The sequence below is a fragment of the Mesoplodon mirus genome (genome assembly GCF_964341445.2).
Source record: "Mesoplodon mirus genome assembly, chromosome: 12".
Classification (NCBI taxonomy): Eukaryota; Metazoa; Chordata; class Mammalia; order Artiodactyla; family Ziphiidae; genus Mesoplodon; species Mesoplodon mirus.
In genome coordinates, this window is record NC_138988.1 from 5106985 (window position 1) to 5132169 (window position 25185).

The 25185-nt window shown below is 43.6% G+C and overlaps 2 protein-coding genes across 4 annotated transcripts in view; one reads left to right on the forward strand and one right to left on the reverse strand.

Annotated features, from left to right (window-relative positions):
• Nucleotides 1-6897, reverse strand: part of MKRN2 (makorin ring finger protein 2) — a 28821-nt gene extending 21924 nt beyond the window's left edge. Inside the window, exon 1 of one of the 2 annotated variants that reach the window (XM_082639411.1) lies at nucleotides 6782-6897. In XM_082639411.1, the coding sequence (XP_082495537.1) occupies nucleotides 6782-6807 (26 nt within the window). In that variant the 5' untranslated portion in view covers nucleotides 6808-6897. Of the gene's footprint in view, nucleotides 1-6526; nucleotides 6600-6781 lie in introns of those variants that run through there. The other variant, XM_082639412.1, reaches the window with a different exon arrangement.
• Nucleotides 6898-17203: 10306 nt separating this feature from the next.
• Nucleotides 17204-23209, forward strand: MKRN2OS (MKRN2 opposite strand; the record flags this gene model as incomplete). Of its 2 annotated transcripts, XM_082638466.1 has the most annotated exons (4): nucleotides 17204-17511; nucleotides 20673-20722; nucleotides 21723-21885; nucleotides 22682-23209. In XM_082638466.1, the coding sequence occupies 4 exons, from the start codon at nucleotides 17213-17215 to the stop codon at nucleotides 22920-22922; spliced, it is 753 nt and encodes a 250-aa protein (XP_082494592.1). In that variant the 3' UTR covers nucleotides 22923-23209. The 2 variants fall into 2 exon arrangements, with proteins under 2 accessions (XP_082494592.1, XP_082494593.1); XM_082638467.1 differs by lacking the exon at nucleotides 20673-20722 and having other exon boundaries at nucleotides 17454-17511.
• Nucleotides 23210-25185: the final 1976 nt, after the last annotated feature.

Here is a 25185-nt window from a genome sequence, read left to right on the forward strand (position 1 = left end):
AACATAAAAGCTTTTGCACAGCAAAGGAAACCATCGACAAAATGAAGAGACAACCTACTGAACGGGAGAAAATATTTGCAAATGATTTGGTAGGGGGTTAATATCCAAAATATATAAACAGCTCATACAACTCAACATCAAAAAAACAAACCACCTGATTAAAAAAGATGGGCAGAAAACCTGAATAGACATTTTTTCAAAGAGGACATGCAGATGGCCAACAGGCACATGAAAAGATGCTCACATCACTAATCATCAGGGAAATGCAAATCAAAACCACAATGAGAGATCAAGTCACACCGGTCAGAATAGCTATCATAAAAAAGAACACAAATAACAAACGTCGGTGAGGATGTGGAGAAAAGGGAACCCTCCTACACTGTTGCTGGGAATGTAGATTGGTGCAGCCACTGTGGAAAACAGTACGTACGTTTCCCAACTAACTAAAAAGAACCACCATATGACCCAGCAATTCCACTCCTGGGTATATAAAAAAACCTCCAAAGCACTAATTTGAAAAGTACGTGCAAAACACTAATCTGAAAAGATGCATGCACCCCAATGTTCACAGCAATATTATTTAGAATTTCCAAGATGTGGAAGCAACCTAAATGTCCATCAACAGAGGAGTGGATAAAGAAGATGTGGTATACGTATATACTACGGACTACTACTCAGCCAGAAAAAAGAATGAAATCTTGCCATCTGGAGCAACATAGATGAACTTGGAGGGCATTATGCTAAGTGAAGTAAGTCAGACAAATACTGTATGTTATCACTTATATGTGGAATCTAAAAAATATAACAAACTAGTGAATTTAACAAAAAAGCAGCAGACTCACAGATACAGAGAACAAACTAGTGGTTACGAGCGGGGAGAGGGAAGGGGGGAGGGGCAATATAGGGGTGGGGGTTAAGAAGAACAAACTATTAGGTATAAAATGAGCTACAAGGATATACTGTATGACATGGGGAATACAGCCAATATTGTATAATAATTATAAATGGAGTATAATCTTTAACAACTATGAATCACTATATTATACACCTGTAACTTACATAATATTGTACATCAAGTATACATCAAGGGGGGCAAAAAAAAAGCCTGGGAATAACTTGAGGAAGACGCCGCTGGAACATCACCAAATGCGACTGAACACGGAAAGCCTAAACCTAACCAATGATGTGGTTCTGCCTGGAACTGGAGAACGATTGACAACGTTCAAACGCTGGGAAAGGGAGTGGACTCTAAGGAAGGTCAGAAGGCCCGACTGTCCTTCCCAGAGAAAGGGTACCAGAGAACATGGGTGGCAATTCATGCTGCACCTCGGCCCTACAATGGGCCTGGGAGGCTGCTGAGCTGGAGGCCACAAGTTTTTAAGCCCTTCCATCCCTCTTTGCTCCCTAAGCATACTTCTAACTTTCTCCACCTGTCTTATCTCCCCAAAAGCAGAAGTGCTGACCAGGCCCAGCTGACAATTTCTTTTCTCCCAGGAAATGTTAAAAGGGTATATTCTACTTTGTATGTCAGTGTCTACTGAGTTTGGGTGGCATGAGCCATCTCTAAATACACCAACAGAATCAAATTTCTGAGCCTACAAAGATGACTGGACCTGTGATGTAAGTGACTATACTAAGGTGGTGTCCTATAGGGTCTTTTCTAGGTGGTCAGTTATGCTTTTCCCAGGCAACACTCCCTGGGAGTCTTCCACTAAATCAGGGATTGTGCAGTAACTTGCTATAGGCTGCTGTAGATTTACTTTAAAAGAAAGAAAAAAGGCTCAGAATCTGGCAAACGAAGAGTATTCTTGTTAGAAACTTAAAAAAAAAAAGGCCTATATGAAAAGAATCTTGTCACAATACTGATTTAAAAAGTATGCAGAAGAGTTAATAGACCGGGTCTGAGCTTGCTTCTGAGGCAAGGCCCTGCTTACAGCACCTGGGACTCGGCTGGTAAACAGTTCCCTACGCTGATATAAACCGTCTCTAAGTGATCCAAGTGGCTCACTGGGCCTATACTGTGTACAATGTGGTTTACGCTGAACGTCTGCTTTCCTTCTGGGAGCCTGGTTTGGGTACATGCTGGGCAGAGGGTGACCGTCTAGGGCACTGGATCTCTAGTGGGCTTCCCTGGGCACATGGTGCTGCTGCATTTCTGCTGTGGGAGGAAGAGTGTGCTGTGACCCTTTACGGGAGGAAGTGAGGGCACGAAGCCTGCACACGGGCTCCTCCAGATGCCGCCTGAGTCCTTCTCCCTTGTGATCCACCTGTGAGTCCTCACTACTCACTGTGATAAATCTTCGCCTTGAGCACGACTATGCGCTAAGGCCCATGGGTCATTCTAGCCAATCACTAGCTGTAGGGGTGGTCTTGGGATCCTGGACACGAAAGTTTATTACGCTTCTAAGCAGTTTGGTAATTCTTCTTGAGAAATGCTACTCAACACTGTGACATTATTCCAATCAACCTCAAGTATGGTTATCTTCGAAAGTATAAAAGTAAAAAAATAAAAAAAATAAAAAAATAAAGAAAATCAGTGCCAAGAGGCAACTCCGATTCTCAGGATTAGTAAACTCATAAAGAGCGGAAGAGAACAGGTTCTAACTGGTTACATAAACAGTTTCACAAAAGAGAGATCTAACAAATACCTCATTAATAATTTCTTGTGGAGAACTAGACAGGATTTCCTGAAAGAATGAGGGTAAGAGACTACCAGAGCTCCTCTACCAGATACTACCTGTTAACCAGGCATGCAAGAGGAAGGACGTCAGTGGTGGCCCCGCAGATGCCTTTTATAATTCCACCTCCTCCCGTAAGTCCTATTCAGAAAACTTGCCTTCCAAACTGCACTAATTATCTTTCCCATCAAAAATCCAAAATATTTAACCACCACCTAAAGCTTCTAGTTTTGTCACTTATAAGCTGGTGACTTCATGCAAGCCATTTCACTTCTGTAAGTGACTGAGCTGAAATTTTAAGAGGTTCAAAAATAACTTCTAGGCCACCATCACTGCCTTCAACAAAGGTGGGTGTGAAACAAGTGTTACAAGAGGTGGAGCCAGCCAGCCCTATTTTTGTAGCATATGTCACCATTTCCACTCCCCAGTGACAAACACAAAACTTCCTTGAGCGCATCCTGCCTGTCCTTCGGGGCATCTTTGTCATCTGCTTATAGAGATTCCTCAGCATCTAGGTTATACTAAGCTTAATCCAGGCCTTTTGCATGTTACACCCTGTAATAAATTTCCAACTGCTCACCCTACCCTATGGCCAAACCATCCCTTATATCTTCCTAGAGAGAAGACTGAGACATGAGCTGGGGAGGAGTGTGGGCTGTTGCTAGTATGTGGGGGGAAGTGCATGGCTGGAGACTCAGAGCAGGGAGATTTCTAGGGGACACTCCTAAGTCATCTGTTATCCTGGGTGACCCCAAAGACCGTTTCAGATGGTGTGGCTATTATATGCTGCAAAGGGTATGAGGTTCACTACTGGCCACAGAACCGCCAGCAGCCCTCGCTGTGCCTGACGGCTGAACCAAACAGAATCAATCTGGTTTCTTGCAGGTCTTTCAATGGCGCCTGCCTCTAGCAAAACACTTTTGCAAGTCGTTTCCAGGTATACGGGTAATTTGCATTCTCAGTCACCTTCCTTTATGTTTTCGCACATAATTTCACAGACTTAAATTTTATGGCTGTACTGCTTGTGACAAAAGATCCATCAAGGGGGAACACAGCTAATGCGAGGCACGGTAGTAGGCTTGAAATAACTGGTAAGAGGTGGGGATGAAATAAAGTACAGTGTAGTGGTTAAAGGAAGACTGAGCTCAGAGAGCTTCCTGTGACTTTGAGCAAATTAATTAAATCTCCAAACCTGTTTCCCCATCTGTAATATGATATAGTTGTACTTCACAGATTGCATGTCAGTGCTTAGCCTAACACCATAAATGCTCTTAGGATGGTTACTCGTTGTTATCTAATCTCTTAACCAACGCTGCTGGTTAGGCATTACTATCCCAATTTTACAGATAAAGAGACTGTGATATCAGAATCAGAATCCAGAACTGCCCAAGTCTGGAGCTCAAGCTCTTCCTACCACTCACTGGCCACAAGATGCCCCATATTTTGTGACTTTCAATGAGTCAAAAGCTCTAGGCCCGACTCTCAGGAAACTGTAATTCTAGGTCTTGTACTACCGATTATAAAACAAAGGGACCTCTACCACACTGAGGAGGAGGACAAACAAACTGGTTACCAAGCAATAATAAAGGCCTGCACCAGGGCTTTGAAAACAGACTGGAAGACACAGGGAGATGGTTTGGGAAAAGAATCAGCAAAAAAGGATCCCCAGATTTGAATTCTGGATAGAGTGGAATGTCAAGAAATCAGGGGAGCTGACTGATAGCATAACTGTGTGAGGGGCCATTCTTGCATTCCAGGCAATAAATATGGAGTGTCTTTGTCATTAAGTCTGGGAATCCTAGCATTTCACATCCATCTCTCTGAGGGAAATAATTCGTATTAGAATGGAAGCAAAACAAACTCTCTGTTCAGCTGACATTCAGAATAAGCAAGTATATCACATCCCACAGCAAGGAAAACAAACCAAAAAACAGTTTGCATCCTGACATAAACCAAAAACAGCAGACCACCCAGTTTAGATCTGGTCCCCCAAATAAATCATACCTGGATCATTTCATGTAAGTTACCAATGTGTGGAGATACGACTTCAGTGAATAAGATAATCAAGTGAGAAAAGCTTTCCCATCACGAGCACACTAACATAAACCTGGTACTCTTGGTAATACGGCCGTTTCTCCTGTTTAAATATGTGTTCTGTTTTTTATTTGGCGAGGCAGCCCTCGTGAGGCCCAACTCCTCCACATCCCTTTGCAAGTAACCTTTACTTTCCTTATGGTTTTGGTTGAGTTTTCTTTTCATATGACCATATTAAAAGATTTTGAAAATTCCTGTAGTAAAGAAACTTTAATTTAGCATTTCCGAAACTTATCTGGAAGCCATAGGGTCTACAAGAGCATAAATTCTGACGCCACATATCTGCCACCTGGAAGCTGAATAACCTTGGCAAGTCAATGCCGAGGCTTGGTCTTATTATCTGTGGAATGGTGCATGTGGCTGGATCACATGCGACACGGCTGTAAAGAACCTCACAGAGCACCCAGCACACTGCAAACCCCTGCAACGAACAACAACAGTTAGTCCGTAAACAGAACTGATCCCTTCCCAACGTTCCAACCCACTCTAGTTTCTCTGCACCAACTTCCTGCAGGACACCCCTATTTGGGAAAAAACAGAACTAAAGCTTTTAGGTCAGGCCATCTCCTAGTATAGAAGGAGAAAACCCAAGATGATCCTGATTTACATTTTTGTTCCTGCAGTTAAATGTGAATTAGGGGCAAGGTTCAAGCCTGAGCACAAGGTTTCCTTATCAGTAAAATTAGATTACCTCACAGAGTTGAGATTCAGTTACAAAGCATCATATACATGTGCACTGTTATGTGGCCGCATCTTAGTAGCAGTAACCAAAATTTGCTATACAGTCCACAATGACTAAGAATATTGCTCCAACAGGGGGAAATTTATACAAATAAAAATAAACATACACCAAGGTCTTCACAAAAGACCTTCTATTACAAATAACCTAGTAAAACTCTTTTCTATAGACACTTAAGTGCAAGTTTCTGACAACTGCTAAATATACGTCACCTAGGCCTTGCATAAACTGGCTGAACAGTTAATAGAGACTAATGCTAACAGGAAACTTTTTACATGACACTGTCTCAACTATTCATACTAACGAAAAGAAGTAACAACACAGATGATAATTAAATAAACTGCTCATTACACAATCAAACCATACAACTGTGAGCTGTTTCCCACCCCCCCCAATCAATGTTTCCCACACAGACTTAACTGAAACCAATTATTAAAAGAAAAATCGTACTTTGCAGGTCCAACAGGACTAGGATCCCAGTACCTTCAAGCCACACGCTTAGCAAAGAATGAGGGTGTTACTCATCTAGTTATTTGTATTTAACAGGAGCAGTGCAGCCATCCGGCTTTGAATTTTCTACAACCAGCCACCCATTAATGTTGTATTTCTCCACGGAAATGGGTCTCTCAGTAAGATGCGAGTCTCAACCTCCGTTAGCCTGAGTTTCCTGCACTGCAAAATAGGAATAATGTCTGCCTAGTAGTGAAGACTGGTGACGAGTACAAACGACTTGGGAATATGCGGGGCAATGAACAAACTTCCAGTAAATGCTATTTTCCACACAGCAATTCTTAACTCGCTAACTCTGCAAGTTTACGCTGCATCGGAATTCTCCAAACTCTTAGGAAACCAAGGCTGCTTTCCGGGCCCCAGCTTCTTTGAGGCCCTCACCGACGACTAACAGCCTACACCTGCGTGGTGTCTCCATCTGTAAACCACCTCCTGGTGCCCCTTTACTCAACTCCAAGTCACCTTTTCCAGCTAAACCCTCCCGGCCCGGCCCCCAGGACCCCACCAGCACTCCTTCCTTCCAGCCGCACGGGCCACCCCTGGAACTCGCGGCACAGCCGCCCGCGCTGGCTTCGTCCGGATGTCGCCACAAGGCTCGGCCACGCACGGCCGAGCCCCAGGCTCCGGCCGCCGCGCCCTCCCCGCCTGGGGAAGCCGGACCCCGAACCGGGAGCCACTTTCCACGACCCCGCTCCGGCTTGTTTCCCTGGCGCAGGACTGGGGCGCACCCGGGGAAGGACCTGCGGGGCCGCGCACTGACCTGCAAGTGACCTGCTTGGTGCTCATGGCGGTTGGGTGGAAGGGCCGCCGTCACGCCGCCGCCTCTCGCTCTCGTCGCCGCCTAGGCCTCGGCCCTGCCCATCCCGCGCGGCCGCGTCACGCCGGCGCACGCCGTCGTCCCCGTGCGGCACCTTTGTAGCGCCGGCAGCAAACCTCGCCACCCTCACAATTGGTTCCTCCCCAGGGGTGAGGCTGGGCCGACCCCCAGCTGACTCATTGAAAGCACTCCTAGTCCGGCATTTTCAAACCTCCTAGGCGGGGCCTGGCTAGCCTCCCAGCCCTGCGGGTTTTATCCCAGGTGCCGACTATTAGTTCCTATGGGTCCGCCCCTTTCTCCAACTGCATTTCTTAGCGGATTCTCACGGCCTAGAATTACCTCACCCCTCCCGAGGCCAAGCTCCCGCCTCTCCTCTGCGCACCTTAAGCCCAAGTACTCCTACCCACCCAAACCCTCCCTAGGCCCCTTTCTCAGACCCGGCCTCAGCTGTTCCCGCCAAGCCTCGCCTCCCACTTAAGGAATTCCTTAGCCCTCTCCAGGGCAAAATCCAAAGATTTTGCTCTTTTTCAAAATCTCCATTCCCACCCCAAGTTTTAGACCTCATTTTCTCTCCTGGCATTCCTCAACTGTTCATCTTCCATTTCCTCTGGTGGAAACCCCAAAAGACGTTCGTGACACTTTCCCCTGGTTGTCTACATCCTGCAGATCCTGCTTCCACACCCCTCTCCAAAGCGTCCCTCTTCTCTCCATTTCCACCGTCATGGTTCCTGTCTAAGCAAGTGGCACTCCTTGCCTGGGCCCATGCACTGGCCTCTTTAACTGGTCTTCTGACTTCTGTTCCTGCCCTTTTCTAGTCTGTCACACAAAACCTGTTTTGTTTTGTTTTGTTTTTAATTAATTAATTTTACCTGATTTATTTTTGGCTGCGTTGGGTCTTTGTTGCTGCACGCGGGCTTTCTCTAGTTGTGGCGAGCAGGGGCTACTCTTCGTTGCGGTGCGTGGGCTTCCCATTGCTGTGGCTTCTCTTGTTGCGGAGCACGGGCTCTAGAGCGCAGGCTCAGTAGTTGTGGCGCACGGGCTTAGCTGCTCCGGGGCATGTGGGATCTTCCCGGACCAGGGCTCAAATCTGTGTCTCCTTCATTGGCAGGCGGATTCTTAACCACTGTGCCACCAGGGAAGCCCACAAAACCTGTTTTTAAAACATAAATTGGATCATGTCATTCACCTCTATTAACCTCTCAGTAGTTTCCCATTGCTTTTTTCAAAATTTCTTTTTTAAATTGTAAAAACTTGAGATAATAGTAAACTACAGCGAAGTGCACAAAATACATATATACATATGTGAATTTTTACGTATGTATACGCTCATGAAACCAGTAACTAGATCAATATAAAGAACTTTATCAACACTCCAGAGGGCTCCTTTATGCCAACCGCCCAGTCAATACCTCCCAATTGTTCAATTCTTTGAACAATTGTTTCAATTGTTCTTGACGTTCATATAAATGAAATAATTCAGTATGTACTCTCTTGTCTTTCTTCTTTTGACCAACATTCCGTGAGATCTACCCATGCTGTTATACACAGCTATATGTTGTTTTTACTTTGCTGTAAAAATATTGTCTTCTGATGAATGAGCATCGTATATACCTCCAATTACTTAGAACTTTTGAAATTTCTCTCAGAAACTTTGGAAGAATATTGGAAAATTTGTAGTTTTCAGTGTACAAGTCTTCAACAACTTTTATTAGATTTATTCCCAGGTACCTAGATGAGTTTTTTTGATACTGTTTTAAATGATATTTTTTAAAATGTCCTAATTGTTTGTTGCTTGCTCCATACTACACTCATGTATTAATTTTAATTGTTTGTTTTATATTTTCTACACACACAATCATGCCATCAACAAATAATGACAGTTTCACTTTATTTTCAACCTTCATATCCTTTATTTCTTTTTCTTGTCTTATTGCACTACTGAGAATCTCAGTGCAAGTGTAAATAGAAGCGGTAATAGTGGACACCTTGTCTTGTTCTTGAGTTCATGGAAAGTATTTAATATTTCATCATTAATTAAAATATTAGCCCTAGAGTTTTTGAAACTATCCATTATCAAATTAAGGCAGTTTCTTTATCATTCTAGTTTTCTTAGAGTTTTTAATCATGAATATGTCTTGTTTTTTTAATCAAATCTGTTTTCCCCCCCATCTATTGAGAAAATCATGTCTTATCCTTTATTTGGTTAATGTGTTGAACTATATTGATTGATTTTTGAATGTTAAACCAACCTCAGATTCCTTGGCTATACCCCCACTTGGCCATGATATATTATTCTTTCTATAAATCATCAGATTCTATTTGTTAATATTGTTTAGGAGTTTTGCAACCTTATTCGTAAGACATATTGGTATGTAGTGTTCTTTTTTTTGTAATGTCCATGTCAAGTTTTGTACCTGAGATGTGCTGGCCTCATAAAGTGAGTTCGAAAGTCTTCCCTCTTTTCTATTCCTTGGAAAAGTCTGTAATATAGCTATTAATTTTTTCCTTAACTATTTGGAAGAACATACCACTGAAGCCATCTCAGCCTGCAGATGTCATAAGATTTTTTATTAAAGGTTTAATTCTGTATTACATATAGGGCTATTCAGATTTTATCTTCTGTCAGGTTTGGGAAGCTTTTTTCCCCCCAAGTAAATTAGTCCATTTCATCTAAATTATGAAACATGGAGTTGTTAATAATATCTTCTTTAAAAAAATGATCTGTAATGGTGTCTCCTTTCATTACTGATATTAATAATTGGTGTTTTAAATCCATTTTACTAGAATTTTATCAATTTTGTTAATCTTTTCAATGGACAAGATTTTGGCTTTGTTCATTTTCTCTATTGTACATTTTTTTTTCTATTTCAGTGATTTCTGCTCATATCTTTACTATTTTCTTTTTCTATGTCCTTTGAATTCACATTGCTATTGTTTCTGGCTTCCTGAGATGGAAATTTAGATCACCAGTTTTCAAATGTTCTCCTTTTTTAAGTATTTAAAGCTATAATTTTCCCTCTAAGCACATTTTAATTGTGTTCCACAAGTTTTTATGTCATATTTTCCTTATCATTCAGTTCAAATATTTTCTAATTTCCATTCTTTGACACGTATGTTACTTAGAAGGGTTCTGCTTAATTTCCAAACAACTGAGGACTTTCTAGTTATCTTTTCCTTACTGATTTCTAGTGTAATCCCATTGTGGAATTGTCTATTCTCCTTTTGGTTTGGTCAACATCTGATTTATATATTTTGAAGCTGTGTTTTAGGTTCAGACAAATTTAAGATTGCTTTAGCTTTTTTTTGTTTCAACACATCACTAAGAAATGTCCTTCTTTGTGCTTAGTTGCACATGTTAATTAGGGCAGTGTTATATCAGTGAAAGAATGTGTTAGAATGTGTCTAGAAATTCTTTTAATTTAAAAGTGTACTTTGTCTGATATTAACATAATCATATCAGCTTTCTTTCAGATAGTGCTTTTATGGTATATCTTTTTCCATCCTTTTATTTTCAACTTACCTGGTATTTTTATATCTAAACTGTATCTCTTGTAAATGGCATATAGTTGATTAATTTTAAAATCCTATCTGATAATCTTTGTTTTGAATTGGATTATTTAGACCATTTACATTAAATGCAATACAGTTGGATTTAAATTTACCATCTTGCTATTAATTTTCCATTCATATCATCTGTTATTTATTCTCCTTTCTTGTATTCCTTTGGATTAAGTATTTTCATTTATTCCATATTTTTCTTTATTGATTATACACTTTTTTTTTTTTTGCAGTACGTGGGCCTCTCACTGTTTCGGCCTGTCCCGTTGCGGAGCACAGGCTCCGGATGCACAGGCTCAGTGGCCATGGCTCACAGGCCCAGCCGCTCCGTGGCATGTGGGATCTTCCTGGACTGGGGCATGAACCCGTGTCCCCTGCATCGGCAGGCGGACTCTCAACCACTGCGCCACCAGGGAAGCCCTGATTATACACTTTTAATTATCATTTAAAAATTATTCTTTTTTAAAAAATTAATTAATTAATTATTTTTGGCTGTGTTGGGTCTTCGTTTCTGTGCGAGGGCTTTCTCTAGTTGCAGCAAGCGGGGGCCACTCTTCATCGCGGTGCGCGGGCCTCCCACTATCGCGGCCTCTCTTGTTGCGGAGCACAGGTTCCAGACACGCAGGCTCAGTAGTTGTGGTGCATGGGCTTAGTTGCTCCACGGCATGTGGGATCTTCCCAGACCAGGGCTCGAACCCGTGTCCCCTGCATTGGCAGGCAGATTCTCAACCACTGCACCAACAGGGAAGCCCCTAAAAATTATTCTTTTAACGATTACCCTAGGGATTACAATATGCGTCTGTGAATTTACTAAAGTACTAGTGCCTTAAATTAGTACTAGTACCACTTCCTCAACAATGCAAAAAACCTATGATAACTCCATTAACTCTCCTACCCCATTTTGTACTATTGTTATCATATATTTTACTTCTGCATATGTTTAAACCCAACAACATATTGTAATGAATGTTGTTTTAAAATGTGGTATTCTTCATTTCTTTCAACCATTCCATGTTTCCATCTAGGATCATTTTTATTCAGCCAGAAGAACTCTTTTAGTATTTCTTATACTGAAGATCTTCCAACGATTAATTTTCTCAGCCTTTATTATATGAGGAAGTATTTGCTCCCTTTTAAAACATGCCTTTTATTTTAGAATAGTCTTAGATTTGCAGAAAAGTTGTGAAGATAGTAGAGACGTCTCCTATTATTAACATCTTCTATCAATATGGCAATGTATGTTGAAACACTAATGTGTCATTATAAACCAAAGCCCATACTTTATTCAGATTTCATTAGTTTATACCTTTTTCTGTCCCGGGATCCCATCCAGGACACCACATTGCATCTAGTCCTCATGTCTCCTTGGCTTCTCTTGGGATGGCAGTTTCTGAGAGTCTCCTAATTTTTGATGATCATGACAGCTGTGAGAAGTTCTGGTGAGATATTTTTCAGAATATCCCTCAACTGGGATTTATCTCATGTTTTCCTCATGATTAGACTGGGATTATGGGTTTCGGAGGTGGGGGAAGAACTTGGAGCTAAAGTGCCATTCTCTTCACGTCATTTGGATTAGACACACAAACTATTGAAACTGACTCAAGAAGTAGAAAATATGAATAGACCTCTAACAAGAGACTGAATTAGTAATCGAAAAACTTCCCACAAAGAAAATCCCCAAACCAATGGCTTCACTGGTGAATTCTATTAAACATTCAAAGAAGAATTAACACTAATCCTTTACAGATTCTTACAAAAAACAGAAGAGGAAATACTTCCCATTCTATGAGGCCAGTACTACACCTTGATACAAAAACCAGACAAATACATCACAAGAAAACTATAGACCAATATACTTTATAAATATAAAAACCCTCAACAAAATACTAGCCAATGGAATGCAGCAGCATATAAAAAGGATTATACACCATGACCATGTGAGATTTATCCCAGGAGTGCAAGATTCATTGAACATAGGTAAATCAATCAATGTAACTCACCATATAAATAGAAAACAAAAATATGGTCATTTCAATAGAAATGGAAAAAACATTTTGACAAAATCCAACACCCTTTCATAACAAAAACACTCAAAAAAACTAGGAAGAGAAAGGAACTTCTTTAATTTGATAAGATCATCTATCAAAACCCCACAGTTAACATCAGACTCCATGGCGAAAGACTGGAACTTTTCCCTCTAAGATCAGGCAGAAGATAAGGATGTTTACTCTTAACACTTCTATTCAACATTATACTGGAATTTCTAGCCAGGGCACTTAGTCAAGAAAAAGAAATAAAAGTTATTCAGATTGGAAAAGAAAAAGTAAAACTATCTTTACTTGCAAATGATATGATCCTGTATAAAACTCTTAGAAGAAAGCATAATCATAAATTTTCACGACATTGGATTAGGCAATGGATTCTTAAATAGGACAGCAAAAGCATAAGAAACAAAAGAAAAAATGGATACATTTGACTTCATCAAATTAAAAAAAAATTTTTGCTTCAAATAGCACCATCAAGAAAGTGAAAAGACAGTATTTAGAATATATATAGTATATCCAGAATATATAAACAAACAAAAAATACAAAAAAAAGACAAAGATATATAAAGAACACAAACTCAACAATGAAAAAAAACAAATAACTCAATTAAAAAATGGGCAGGGGCCTCCCTGGTGGCGCAGTGGTTGAGAGTCCGCCTGCCGATGCAGGGGATACGGGTTCGTGCCCCGGTCTGGGAGGATCCCATATGCCGCGGAGCGGCTGGGCCCGTGAGCCACGGCCGCTGGGCCTGCGCATCCGGAGCCTGTGCTCCGCAACGGGAGAGGCCACAGCAGTGAGAGGCCCGCGTACCGCAAAAAGGAAAAAAAAAAAAAAAAAAAAATGGGCAAAGCATCTGAATAGATATTTCTCCAAAGAAGAAATACAAATGGCCAACAGGCACATGAAAAGATGCTCAACATCATTAGTCATTAAGGAAATGCAACTCAAAACCACAATGAGATACCAATTCGAAACCATTAGGATGGTTAAAACAAGAAATACAGACAATAACAAGTGTTGGTGATGTGGAGAATTTGGAACACTCTTAAATTGCCGGTGGGAATGGAAAATGGTGCAGCCACTTTGAAAAAAAGTTTGGCAGTTGCTCAAAATGTTAAATACAGAGTTACTATGTGACCCAGAAATTCCACTCCTGGGTACATAATCAAGAGAATTGATAACATATGTCCACACAAAATCTTGTACAGCAATATGAAACTTGTTTATAGCAGTGTTATTCATAATAGCCCCAAAATGGAAACAATCCAAATGTCCATCAACTGATGGAAGGATATACAAAATGTGGTACCTCTGTACAACAGTATATTATTCAGCCATAAAAAAGGAATGAACAACCAATACATGCTACAACACGGATGAACTTTGAGAACATTATGCCAAGTGAAAGAAGCCAGATACAAAAGACCACATATCGTATAATTCCACTTATATGAAATGTCCAGAATAGACAAATCCATTGACAGGAAGCAGACTAATGGTCGCCAGGGGTTAGTGGGAGGGGAGAATGGGGAGTGACTGCTAACAGGTACAAGGTTTCTTTTTTGGGAGTGATAAAAACGTTCTGAACTTAGATTAGGTAAAAACCACAGAACCGTACACTTTAAATGGGTGATTTTTATATGTAAATTTTATTTCAATTTTTTTTAAAAGTAAGGCATATTGTAGATAGAAAAAGGGATCCAACATACAGAGAATAGAATTTCATGAAGAAGAAAATCAAAACAGAATTGGGAGAGTGGACTGACATATATACACTAATATATATAAAACAGACAACTAATGAGAACCTGCTATATAGCACAGGGAACTCTGCTTCATTTTGCTGTACAGAAGAAACTAACACAACATTGTAAAACAACTATACTCCCCCCCCAAAAAATGAAAACCAAAACAAAGGAAACAGAACAAATCCTCAAAATTATAATTTATGAAAAATTTCCTGAAATAAAAACGATACAAAACTGTATATTCAAAGAGCACCCCACAGAATACAACAAAAAGGAAGCAGACTCACAGATACAGAGAACAAACGAGTGGTTACCAGTGGGGAGAGGCAAGGGGGGAGGGGCAATATAGGGATGGGGGATTAAGAGGAACAAACTATTAGGTATAAAATAAGCCACAAGACTATATTGTACAACATGGGAATATAGCCAATATTTTATAATAACTATAAATAGACGATAACCTTTAAAAAAATAAAGTTTTATAAGTTAAAAAACTACAAAGAACATACCACAAGCCTGAATAAATCAACCTAAAAAAACAACATCAAGACATACAATAAAATTACTGATCTTTAAAAAAAAGAAAAAGAAATATCCTTTGGGCATATTGGCAAAAAAGAACACGACTTATAGGAGAAAGAAAATAGTTTTGTCAACAGACTTTTGACAGCAGTGCTTTATACCAGAAGAAAATGAAATAACATATTAAAGAAAATGCGAGCCAAGGATTTTATATCCAGCAAAACCGACCTAAAGAACAGAGATAAATTATCAACATACAAGAACTCAGAGAGGGACTTCCCTGGTGGTGCAGTGGTTAAGAATCCACATGCCAGTGCAGGGGACACGGGTTCGAGCCCTGGTCCAGGAAGAACCCACATGCCACGGAACAACTGAGCCCGTGAGCCACAACTACTGAAGCCCGTGCGCCTAGAGCCCGTGCTCCGTAACAAGAGAAGCCACCGCAATGAGAAGCCCACGCATGGCAACGAAGAGTAGCCCCCACTTGCCGCAGCTAGAGAAAACCCACACGCGGCAACAAAGACCCAACACAGCCAAAAATAAATAAAAAAATTTATTAAAAAAAAAAAGAACTCAGAGACTAGTCTTCCTATGAGCCCTTCCTAAGGAATCTTCTAGGAGTGAACTTCATAATTACTAGAGAGTGAGGAAAGGACTAATAGTGAGCATGAAAAGATATTTGTGTGTAAAACTAAGCCTTAGCGAGGGCTAGAGGGGAGAGGTTATTGTTTACAATGGCAGATGCTCTGACAGTGAAGAAACAGGACAAGCATTTAAATACATGAGAGGAAGACGGGGAGAGTATGTGCAAATATTTTAAAAAACCCTCCAATCGTAATTAGAGGTGGTGGTATTACTATTGCTACTCTGAGATTGTGTCAAGTGGGATAAAGCATCCCCTGTATCCCTGAGACCAAGGTTTTCAGTGTGGAGGAAAAGAGATACAAATGTAATATAGGAGAGATTAAGTAAAAACACTAGTCCTGAACTCGAATTGGAAGCAGCATGTAATCTTTATGTGTATGCATGTATGCATGTGTGTGTGTACCTGTTTTACCCTGCTCTGTTCACTGAAAAGGTCAAGAAACGATTTAAAACAAAGAACGCTAGCATAGTAAACATGTTGACTAAGGCATGGTTCCTGTTTCTTTCTATAGGACTAAAAATACCTCTTGGTATTGGTGTCATGAAGATGAATATATTCTCAGTTGAAAGTAACCTGGGTCACACAGACAATCGCACAGCAGCAGTGGTTTATATTAATAATGAACAACCTCAGATCCTTGTCACCTGAGTTGCGCGTCTGGCTCGAACCTGTCTGCCTTCGCGGTAACAAGAGAAAGTTGGTTGAAAGGACTTCTAAGGCCTTTTTGATTGCTGTGAGTCTGATCATCATTCCACGTTATTACGCGGAATATGTGTTCTTCTGCACTTCAGCATACTGTACCTTATTTAAATGCACATTAGGAAACGCTTTTCTGAAGCGCCTTTACCTGCCATGACACCTTCTCTGGGGGTCTTCCCTCTACGATCGCTCTTCTCTGGAACCACAGGCAGCAGGAGGCGATGGGCTAAGGAACGTGTGTTGCCATCAAACTCTGGATTCCTCTGCAGGCATCTGAAAGGCTGAGCTGGACCTATACAACCGATAGTGTGAAAAAGTTTCCAAGGTGAGAGAAAACCACCAATTTCAAAACAGTATACAGTAAAACGACATTGGGGTTTGAAGAAAGTATGTGGAAATATTCACTTATTTTACCTTGCAGTTTTGTCCCGGGAGTACAATATGGTGGGTGGAAAAATGCTATGAGAAATGGGGGGCATTACCTTTCCACATATCCTTATGCAGCTGCTTAAAATTATTTTAAAACTGAAGAATCATGAAGTGCATACAGCAAAACGTACAGCTTGATGTGTTTTCACAAACTGAATATTCTCGTATAATCAACACCTAGATAATCAATCAGCACAACCCCAGACCCCAGGCCCCCCTCATGGCCTCTTCCAGTCAGCACCCACCACCTTGGGTAACCACTATCCCTATCCCTGTGCTGTTAATTTTTTATGAGCAAGAGTCCTTCTACAATATAAAATATCAAAAGAAAAATAGCCTCAAAGTAAGGATTCCATTTATTTATCCAAAACCCAAATGATATAACCTATTCTAGAAAACCAAAAGTAAATGTGGGTCACTAACTCCAAGAAGCTCACAAATTAAGTAACAGCGTTGGTGAAAACAAATACAGTGCTGTGAGCGCAAGGGAACGCTGGGGGAGGCTGGGGGAGGTTTCACAGAAAGGTAGGGCTTTGGAGAATGTGGAGGAGCTGGCTATCGACTGTTGCAAAATGTACAAAGGCTAGAAAGAAACGTTGTGAGCACAAATGAAGCTGGCTCTTTAAGACACCTGTTTATGGGGAGGCCTGGTTACAGGTTAACCCTAGCTGCTTTGGCTTCTGAAGCCACCAGTCAGAATGACGTCACTGGTATCAGGTTACCCAGATGGAGGGCATTTGCTGGCCATGTAATGAGGAAAAGGAAGTCCCGGGGAACGCACCCCTCCTTGCCCAGGAGGGGAAAGCCATGCAGCGCCCACAGGCTGGGAAGCCTATCATCAAATTCAACCACTGTCAGAAGGACATCTACAGCTTCAGTGTGCCGCCATGCTGCCCCCTCTGCCGGCAGGACGTGGGCTCCAGGAAGCTGGAGGAAGCACCTGTCAGCATCCCCAATCCGTTTACCGATGGGCATCAAGAAGAGTGTTCATTCCTCCTCAGACCAACTCAAGGGACGTTTCTTAGGTACAGTGTTTTATGTGTTGCATTGGATTGTGCAAAGCTTTCCTTCCCTGTTTTAGTCACTTAAACTTTCTTTTTCTAACGTGTTATATACAGTGTGAGATTTGGTGGATAATCTTTTCAGTGGTCTGGTGTAAAATCCTAAAATGTAGGCCTTTTTGTTTCATAAGAATAGAAGGGTGCATACTTTCCTGGAATGATAAGTGCAAGAATATACGAAGGTCAAACCTGCTTATACGATTTTAAGAGAGAGGAATCGATAGCCTGGAGGTTTTTTTTTTACCCATAGATTTTGTGCTAAGAGGCTAACTGGGAAAATGACCCAGCAGCTGATCTCATCAAAATAATACCTTTACTTCGAGTTAGTTTGTAACATTTGTGACAAGCAGGTACCTTGCACAGAGCCTGAAGAATGACCACGTACAGGCTATTTTGCATGGAGGTGCATGAAGTTGAGACTAGAGCTGGTCTGTTTCAATGGTAGATGTCACCTGACTTTAAGAAATATTTCAGAAACCAAAAGAAAGGACGGTGCCTTCTTAGAGTCCTGAGTTTACAGGTGGAATTGGAACTGGCCCTGCACAAGCCAGGTTCCAAGAGAACAGTGATGAGTAATGGTGCGAGCTTTGGGAAGTGTGTCGTGCACACTATTGTGGTCTGATGCCCAGACCTTCCTGCCTCCTTGAAACATACCCTCCTGAGTCCCTCATGCCCTCTAGTGCTGGTTTGGGATAAGAAAATTGGAGTTGACTACTTCCCTGCTCGCTAACTTCCTTAATCAATTTCCTTCCAGTCCCTATGGGGATGAAATGAACCGACGTGTGTACAAGGCATTGGTCAAACACTAGGGGCAGAACAGACCGCACTCCTGACCCTTCCTCGGGGAGGCAGCGGGATGCAAAGGGGACTGTGCAGGCTTGTACGCCAAGAAGCCCCCATTCCTACCCTGATTCAGACCAGCTCCAGGACCCTCTCCGAGTCTCTGGTTCCTCACCTGTAAAATGAGGACCCGCTGACCTTGTAGAGTTGTGAGGGTCAGCGAAAAGGCCTATAAAGCTGGCCCGGGTGCCAGTCAGGACGTTGAACCAACACGCTCCTTCCTGTCCCAATATTTTCATACTCAGCTCAGAACGTGACTGGCAGAACCTTCATTTCTACCTTAACCAGAATCATGAAGCCCGAACTGTTTTATAAGGCCCCTCATTCACGCTAACTTGGAGTTAGTAACTGGTTGGATTCCGAAAGCTTTTGAACAGAGGTTAAAATTCAGAATTCATTTCCTGTAACACTGGTTCATTCAACAGGTCCTCACTGAGCAGCTCTGTGTGGGAAATGCTAGGGATGTCAGAGTGAACAAGCTGCAGCCCTGCTCTCCAGAAATGACACAACACGCGACAGGCTTTCAGGCTAGCCCTGAAAAGCATTCATCTCTTCTGTGATGTGGTGGTGACACTAACAGGCCTGGCCTCTCTCGGCAGCAGCAGAAAGGAGGTGGTGGTGTTGAAATACATCGTGTACTTAGGCATCTTCCTATCCCCCTCAGGAACTCAGGCCAGGATCTGCAGAACCCAAGTAGCCCCCTGCCCACCAGTCCCTTGAAGGCCAAGTTCCAGACTATTCTTTTCCCTCTCATCCTGTTTCTAAACCCTCAGGACCAACTCCCACAACTCATCTTGAGACAATTTCATCTGCTTCGTAAGAGAACCAGCAGTGACTCAAAGGAATCACGGAGGCTCTGATCTAACTAGATGAGGATCCCTCAGGGCTGCCACATAGGGTTGTGCAGCTTGTGGACTGCACAAAGGCACCTGGCCAAGGCAGTGGCGGGTACTGAAATTCAGCCTGCATTCCCCTCACCCTGGGCAGCACCCTGGGCAGAGCTGCATCTGCAGGAAGAAGGGGCACCTTTTCTTAATCCGCACAAAACTATCATATGGGATAGGGGTGGCCCTGGCCCTGCCCCATCACGTGCTTCTGTAACACTTCTCAATCTATTAACAACTTGTTAAACTAAAACTAAAAAAGTCTTCTCTGGAAGCAGGCAAACCCTGTGAGGCAGGGACCTCACTTCCCGTTGTGTCACTAGCCCTTCACTTCAAATGACAGGCCCGCAGTTGACCTGTTACGTGAATGAGAAATAACTGAAGGAGAGGGAGGAGAGTGAGAGGGAATGCCTGGGATTCAGGCAGGAAACAGAGAGGCTGTACGTGCAGGGGGTGATCTTGGGATGGCACACATCCAGATCCAGCACCGTGACTGGCCACCCAAGACTTACTGTTTTTCCCAGCTTCATTCTCAACCTCTGAACCCACAGGGTCTCAGAAAACTCACAGTGGCTGCAACAAGACGGCCTGGGGGGGTTGCTCTGAAGAGGTGAGGCAGCCATCTGTGTCCTTGGCCATTGTAAACCCCGGGATTAACGAGGAACCAAACGTTCAGAACTGTGGTCTGACAAAGGAGCTTCGTCATTTAAAAATTCCCTGACTTATCTGACACCTCTACATGGTAGCACTCAATAGGCATCTTATTCTTACAACCAGCTTGCCAGGAGGCTTATGCTATTTCCATCTTACAGGTGAGAAAGTCTCGGGGCAAATAAGTGATGGCCTGGGATCATATACAGAGGCTAAATTACCTGGAGTTATACAACTAATGCACAGCCTCGGGGGAAGGATAATTTCAGGAGAGAAGGGCTGTCCAGGAAAAGCGAGTGTGGCCATAGGCTTCAAGACCATATTAGTTTCAAAGGTCCAAGTCCACTGAGGTGCTTTCAGGACCCTCTCACCCACGTTGGCCTGAGGAACAGGCTGCCCTCTCACACTTAAGGAGGAAAGAATCAGGAGCTTCCTCAACAGCGACAGCCGGGTGGGCCCCTCTGCTGCAGAGCCAGGCGTCATGCCGACGTTACGCTCCAGCAGGGCTGGCCTTCCAGCACACTCACCTTTAGGACTGCGGGGGCCAAGAAAAGCCAGAGGGGGTGCAGGGCACCGTTTTCTGCCTCACATGTGCTCTTGGCCTTTCCACTAACCTGGCCTCTGGCACCGAGGCCGAGTTCTGGCACCGGCCAAGAGGGGAGGCTTACTGTTCTCCTCCCACTTTAAATACCAATTCTACACGCCTAGTGTGTGCAAATGAGAGGACAAAAACGCTCCTGTTTCTTCTAGGGAGTATGACGGGAGGTCTGATCTTCACGTGGGGATAACCAACACAAATGGTAAGTGCACTTTCATAGCTTAAAAAGTTCCCCCAATACCCGGTTAGAAGAGAGCAGTATTTCTAGAGAAAAAGTATTGTGGCAACATTTCTAACAATACTAAGTATCTGAAAGCTCTTTAATGTTTTCTCAGCCAAGAGCTGAGAAAACATTAAAAACACTGCAAACCTGTACATTTTTTGTTAGTTTTTAAGAGAGGAAGAAAGAGACATCCAGAGAGGTTGAGTTGTCCAAGACCTCACCTTGTGTTAGAAGCAGACCCTATGCTCCCAATGCTGTACTCAGCCCACTGCCACTGGGTCCTCGTACTCTGGGGTCTCCTGGGACCAGGCAGGAACACCAGGGATAAACTGGGGGGACCCAGCACCTGAGTGTGCGGTAGGGCCTGCGAAAGTTTGCTTTAAAAAAGCAGAAAAGCAGCACATTTACATAAAATGGTTCCTCTGGCCAGATGTAGCTTGGAGGGCACAGTCTGCAGGAAAGGGCCTGGGGAGTGCCGCCAGCACGAGGGTGCAGGCCCGGGAATGGTGAGCGAGGCCAGCCACTTGCGGCTGCGATCGGGCCCCACAGGTGAAGTCTGATTACAGCCCTTGCTGCTCCCTTAAGGCAGGAGAACTGGCACTGTGAACAGAAACCTAGGACTGGGTTTTGAACTCAGTGACTGTCACGAGCAGGCAAACCTGCACCAGTCTTTGTCAGGAGAAACGTACTGCTGATTTAAGGGAATGAGACGGACGCCTCTGTAGACAGAGAACTTCGACAAAAATCTCTGGAGATGATCACCCCAGCACCTATTACTGTCTCGTTTCTCTGGGACAACCTCGGGGGCTGAGAGCAAGGAGGCAGAGGCTCCCTGGAGGAGGGGGTTTGAGAGCTCTCGGACTGCAACTGGGAAGTGCTATCCGGGCTCCCGTTGTGTGCAGTTACCAGGTGGCTGCTGTCAGGTTCACCGGGGTGCGTTTCCCCTGACGCTGCCATGTGATTTTGGTTTTGGTGGCAGGAGTCGTGTATAATTACACGGTGCACGGTGTCCAGCGAGACGAAGCGGGCTGGGAGCAGAGTGTGAGCATCCCGCTCCTGCAGCCCGGCATGTTCGGACTGATGGACCAGTGGGACAAGTACCTGGAAGACTTCTCCACCACGGGGGCCTGGCTGCCTCACAGGTAGGACAGGGCCCTCACTCACCACCAGGTGCCGTCACAGCTCACAGAAGACGCTAAGCTGCACTGACTTTCATGCTGGGCCTGTACTGAGATAGTAGCGTCTGTAACAGAATTAAGCAGGGGCTGAATTACTTGGGGTTTCTGCAGAGGTGAGTTAGCGCACGTCTCCCCGATAGAACCACAGCACTCTAAGAGCTGGAAGGACCAGAACTTAGTACTCTAGTTATTTGACTTATTTGACTCTTTTACACACTCGACATTTAATTATACGTACAGCAAAACCCACAGTATTATGTTCCCTTAAAACAATTTTAAATGAGGTTCAAAATGTAAACCTATCTAAAGCTCCCCCCTTTTTAAGTTTCAGCAATTTTGAAATTAATTTATCGATTCCTTGCCCCCTTATCACTGTAGAAGATATATAGCATACTTGTGGACTTAAATTGTTCTGATGCTTCCCTTGAAATAAGTTTAGACACTGTAGGATATCATAAAACTCAGACATGGAATTCCACTTTGAGAATCTAGAATTTCAGTGAAATTAAGTTCCCCATATTGGGGCCTATATGCAACTTGAGTCACCACTCTGGACATCTCGGTGAGTCCTATCTATACTTAAGCTGCAAGCAGAAATAGCCCCAGATGCCAAGTGTCCCTCAGAACTGCATCTCTGGACACTTTGTCATCAAGGGGGCCAGCACACATGGGGGCCCAGCTTGCAGCGAGATTAAAGTTATGAAAGGCTTTGGGCAGCTCAGGGCTAAGCCTTGTCTTCTCGACGTCCTTGCCCCGTAAGGTACGAAGAAGACCACCACAACTGCTACAGCTACGCCCTCAAGTTCATTAACTGCGTCCTGGCCACACAGGGTGAGGAACGGCTGGACCGGGACGAGTTCACGGAGAAGTTCGTGATCCCGAGGACGAGGAAGGCTTCCAAGTACATCACGCTCTACCGCATGATAGAAGAGCACGGCTTCTACACCATCGAGCCCCCTGGTCCCCAGAGAAGCCCACATCCGGGAAGCGGCTCGTGCTGAGCGCACATCGCGCCTGACAGCAGACAGGAAGGGATGTCTGGGGGTTCCTGCCTGGAACAGCTACTGGGCCTCTACATGTCTTCAACTGTGGTTAATAAAAAAGAGTTATGGCTTCCCTTTACGCATATTTCAGCTTACTGCAGTGTAAGAATTTACGAAATTAATAAAAATTGCCCTGGGTTTTCAAAATTATAGGCACCACAACTAAAATTCTTCTCACAGTAGTTTGGGGTCCATGTTCCAGTGTAAAGTGGCAGCATGTTTTATTCACATAGCAATGAGAACTTTTCCTATAAATTAAGTAGGGAACAAATTCACCTTTCAATGTGAATCCAGAAATCGGGGATTTGTAGGAAGAGACCCTTACGGTTTATGAAGTAATGACTGCCTTCACCTCATTGTTTTTATACAAAAAGCACATGGTAACCTTTTGACAATCAATAATAGTTAAAAAGGGCTTCCGTGGTGGCGCAGTGGTTGAGAGTCTGCCTGCCGATGCAGGGGACACGGGTTCGTGCTCCGGTCCGGGAAGATCCCACATGCCGCGGAGCAGCTAGGCCCGTGAGCCATGGCCGCTGAGCCTGCGCATCGGGAGCCTGTGCTCCGCAACGGGAGAGGCCACAACAGTGAGAGCCCCACGTACCGCAAAAAAAAAAGAAAAAAAAATGAAAAAAGAAAAAAGGTCTCAGAATCTGAGCCGGGAACCATGCACTCCTCCTGAGTCAGCCTTTCTGTGTCTACGTGCACAAACAGGATTGGCAATTCCTCAATCAACCTGCTTCCCTGGCCTGAGGTGGGGAGTTGGGGTGTTGGAGTTACCACAGCGAATCACCTCCTCTGCCCACTCTAGGTGCAGAATTCAGAAAGGACACGATGAAAGTCCGTCTTCTTTCTCTAATACCTTCAGGAGGAGGAAGGGGACGACTGAGATGAGTAACCACAAGGATTGTTAACAAGCACATTAGAATTTTTACACCCAAATAATCAGACTTTAAATAGCCAGTGAGCAAAACATTTCAGGATTCCTCTTTGGAAACTGCTTCCAGAACTCTTTGTTTTTGACCAAACGTGATATACTATCCACCTAATCTTATTCCTCAATGTGGGCACCGAATGATGTCTAATTTCCAAAAACCAAACCCATCTTCAAGGTAGCAATAGTTACTTAGTAATAAAGATATTCGGAAAACTTGCTACAGATCCTTCAAGCTTGTTTCCAAAGAGGCACTGGTCAGTGCTCCACACTAGCGACTTCAGTGGGAAAAAATGCAGGCAGCTCAACATTTGCATTTGTTAAGTTTTAGGACTGTTCTTTAAGAAATACAAAACTTCCTACCCAGAAAATGAGACCACCTTAAACAACCTGCCGGCTACTCTGTGTGTTCAAGGAATCATAAAGACCTCAGCGGGTAAAGATGAAAGGAGCGTGGGGTTTGGGGGATATTCCGATTTGCCCTATTCTCTTTACTCTCTGTCTTAGGACTCTGCTTCCCTGGTCCAGTTCTTTACCCTATTATTAGTAATCATAACAGCTGCAATTAACGCGTATTCATAAAAGACTCCACACCAGAGTAAACACTTCTTACTCTTCCCTTTTAATCTCTGAGACCATCCTGCGAGGTAGGTACTGACATCATGCCCATTTTACAGATGATAAGGGAGACGGACTTGCCCAAAGGCACCCAGTGGCAAAACCAGGGTTCAGACCATGTTTGACTGCAAAGCCTGTGCAGTTACCTGCAGCACCTAGCAACCCGACAGCGACCAGTGGCACGTAGGGTGTTCGGCAACTGGGTCATCAATTTGCCATCGTTAAAGAAGATAAGCATTCTGCTTTCATCAGCATTCAAATATGAACAGGAGATAAGAAACATGTCATAAAACAATTAAAATAAGAATTGTTGGGACTTCCTTGGTGACACAGTCGTTAACAATCTGCCTGCCAATGCAGCGGACATGGGTTCGAGCCCTGGTCCGGGAAGATCCCACATACCACAGAGCAACGAAGCCCGTGCGCCACAACTACTGAGCCTACGTGCCACAACTACTGAGCCTGCGCTCTAGAGCCCGCAAGCCACAACTACTGAGCCTGCGTGCCACAACTACTGAAGCCTGCACACCTAGAGCCCGTGCTCTGCAACAAGAGAAGCTGGGCCTCCCTGGTGGCGCAGTGGTTGAGAGTCCGCCTGCTGATGCAGGGGATACGGGTTCGTGCCCCGGTCTGGGAGGATCCCATATGCCGCGGAGCGGCTGGGCCCGTGAG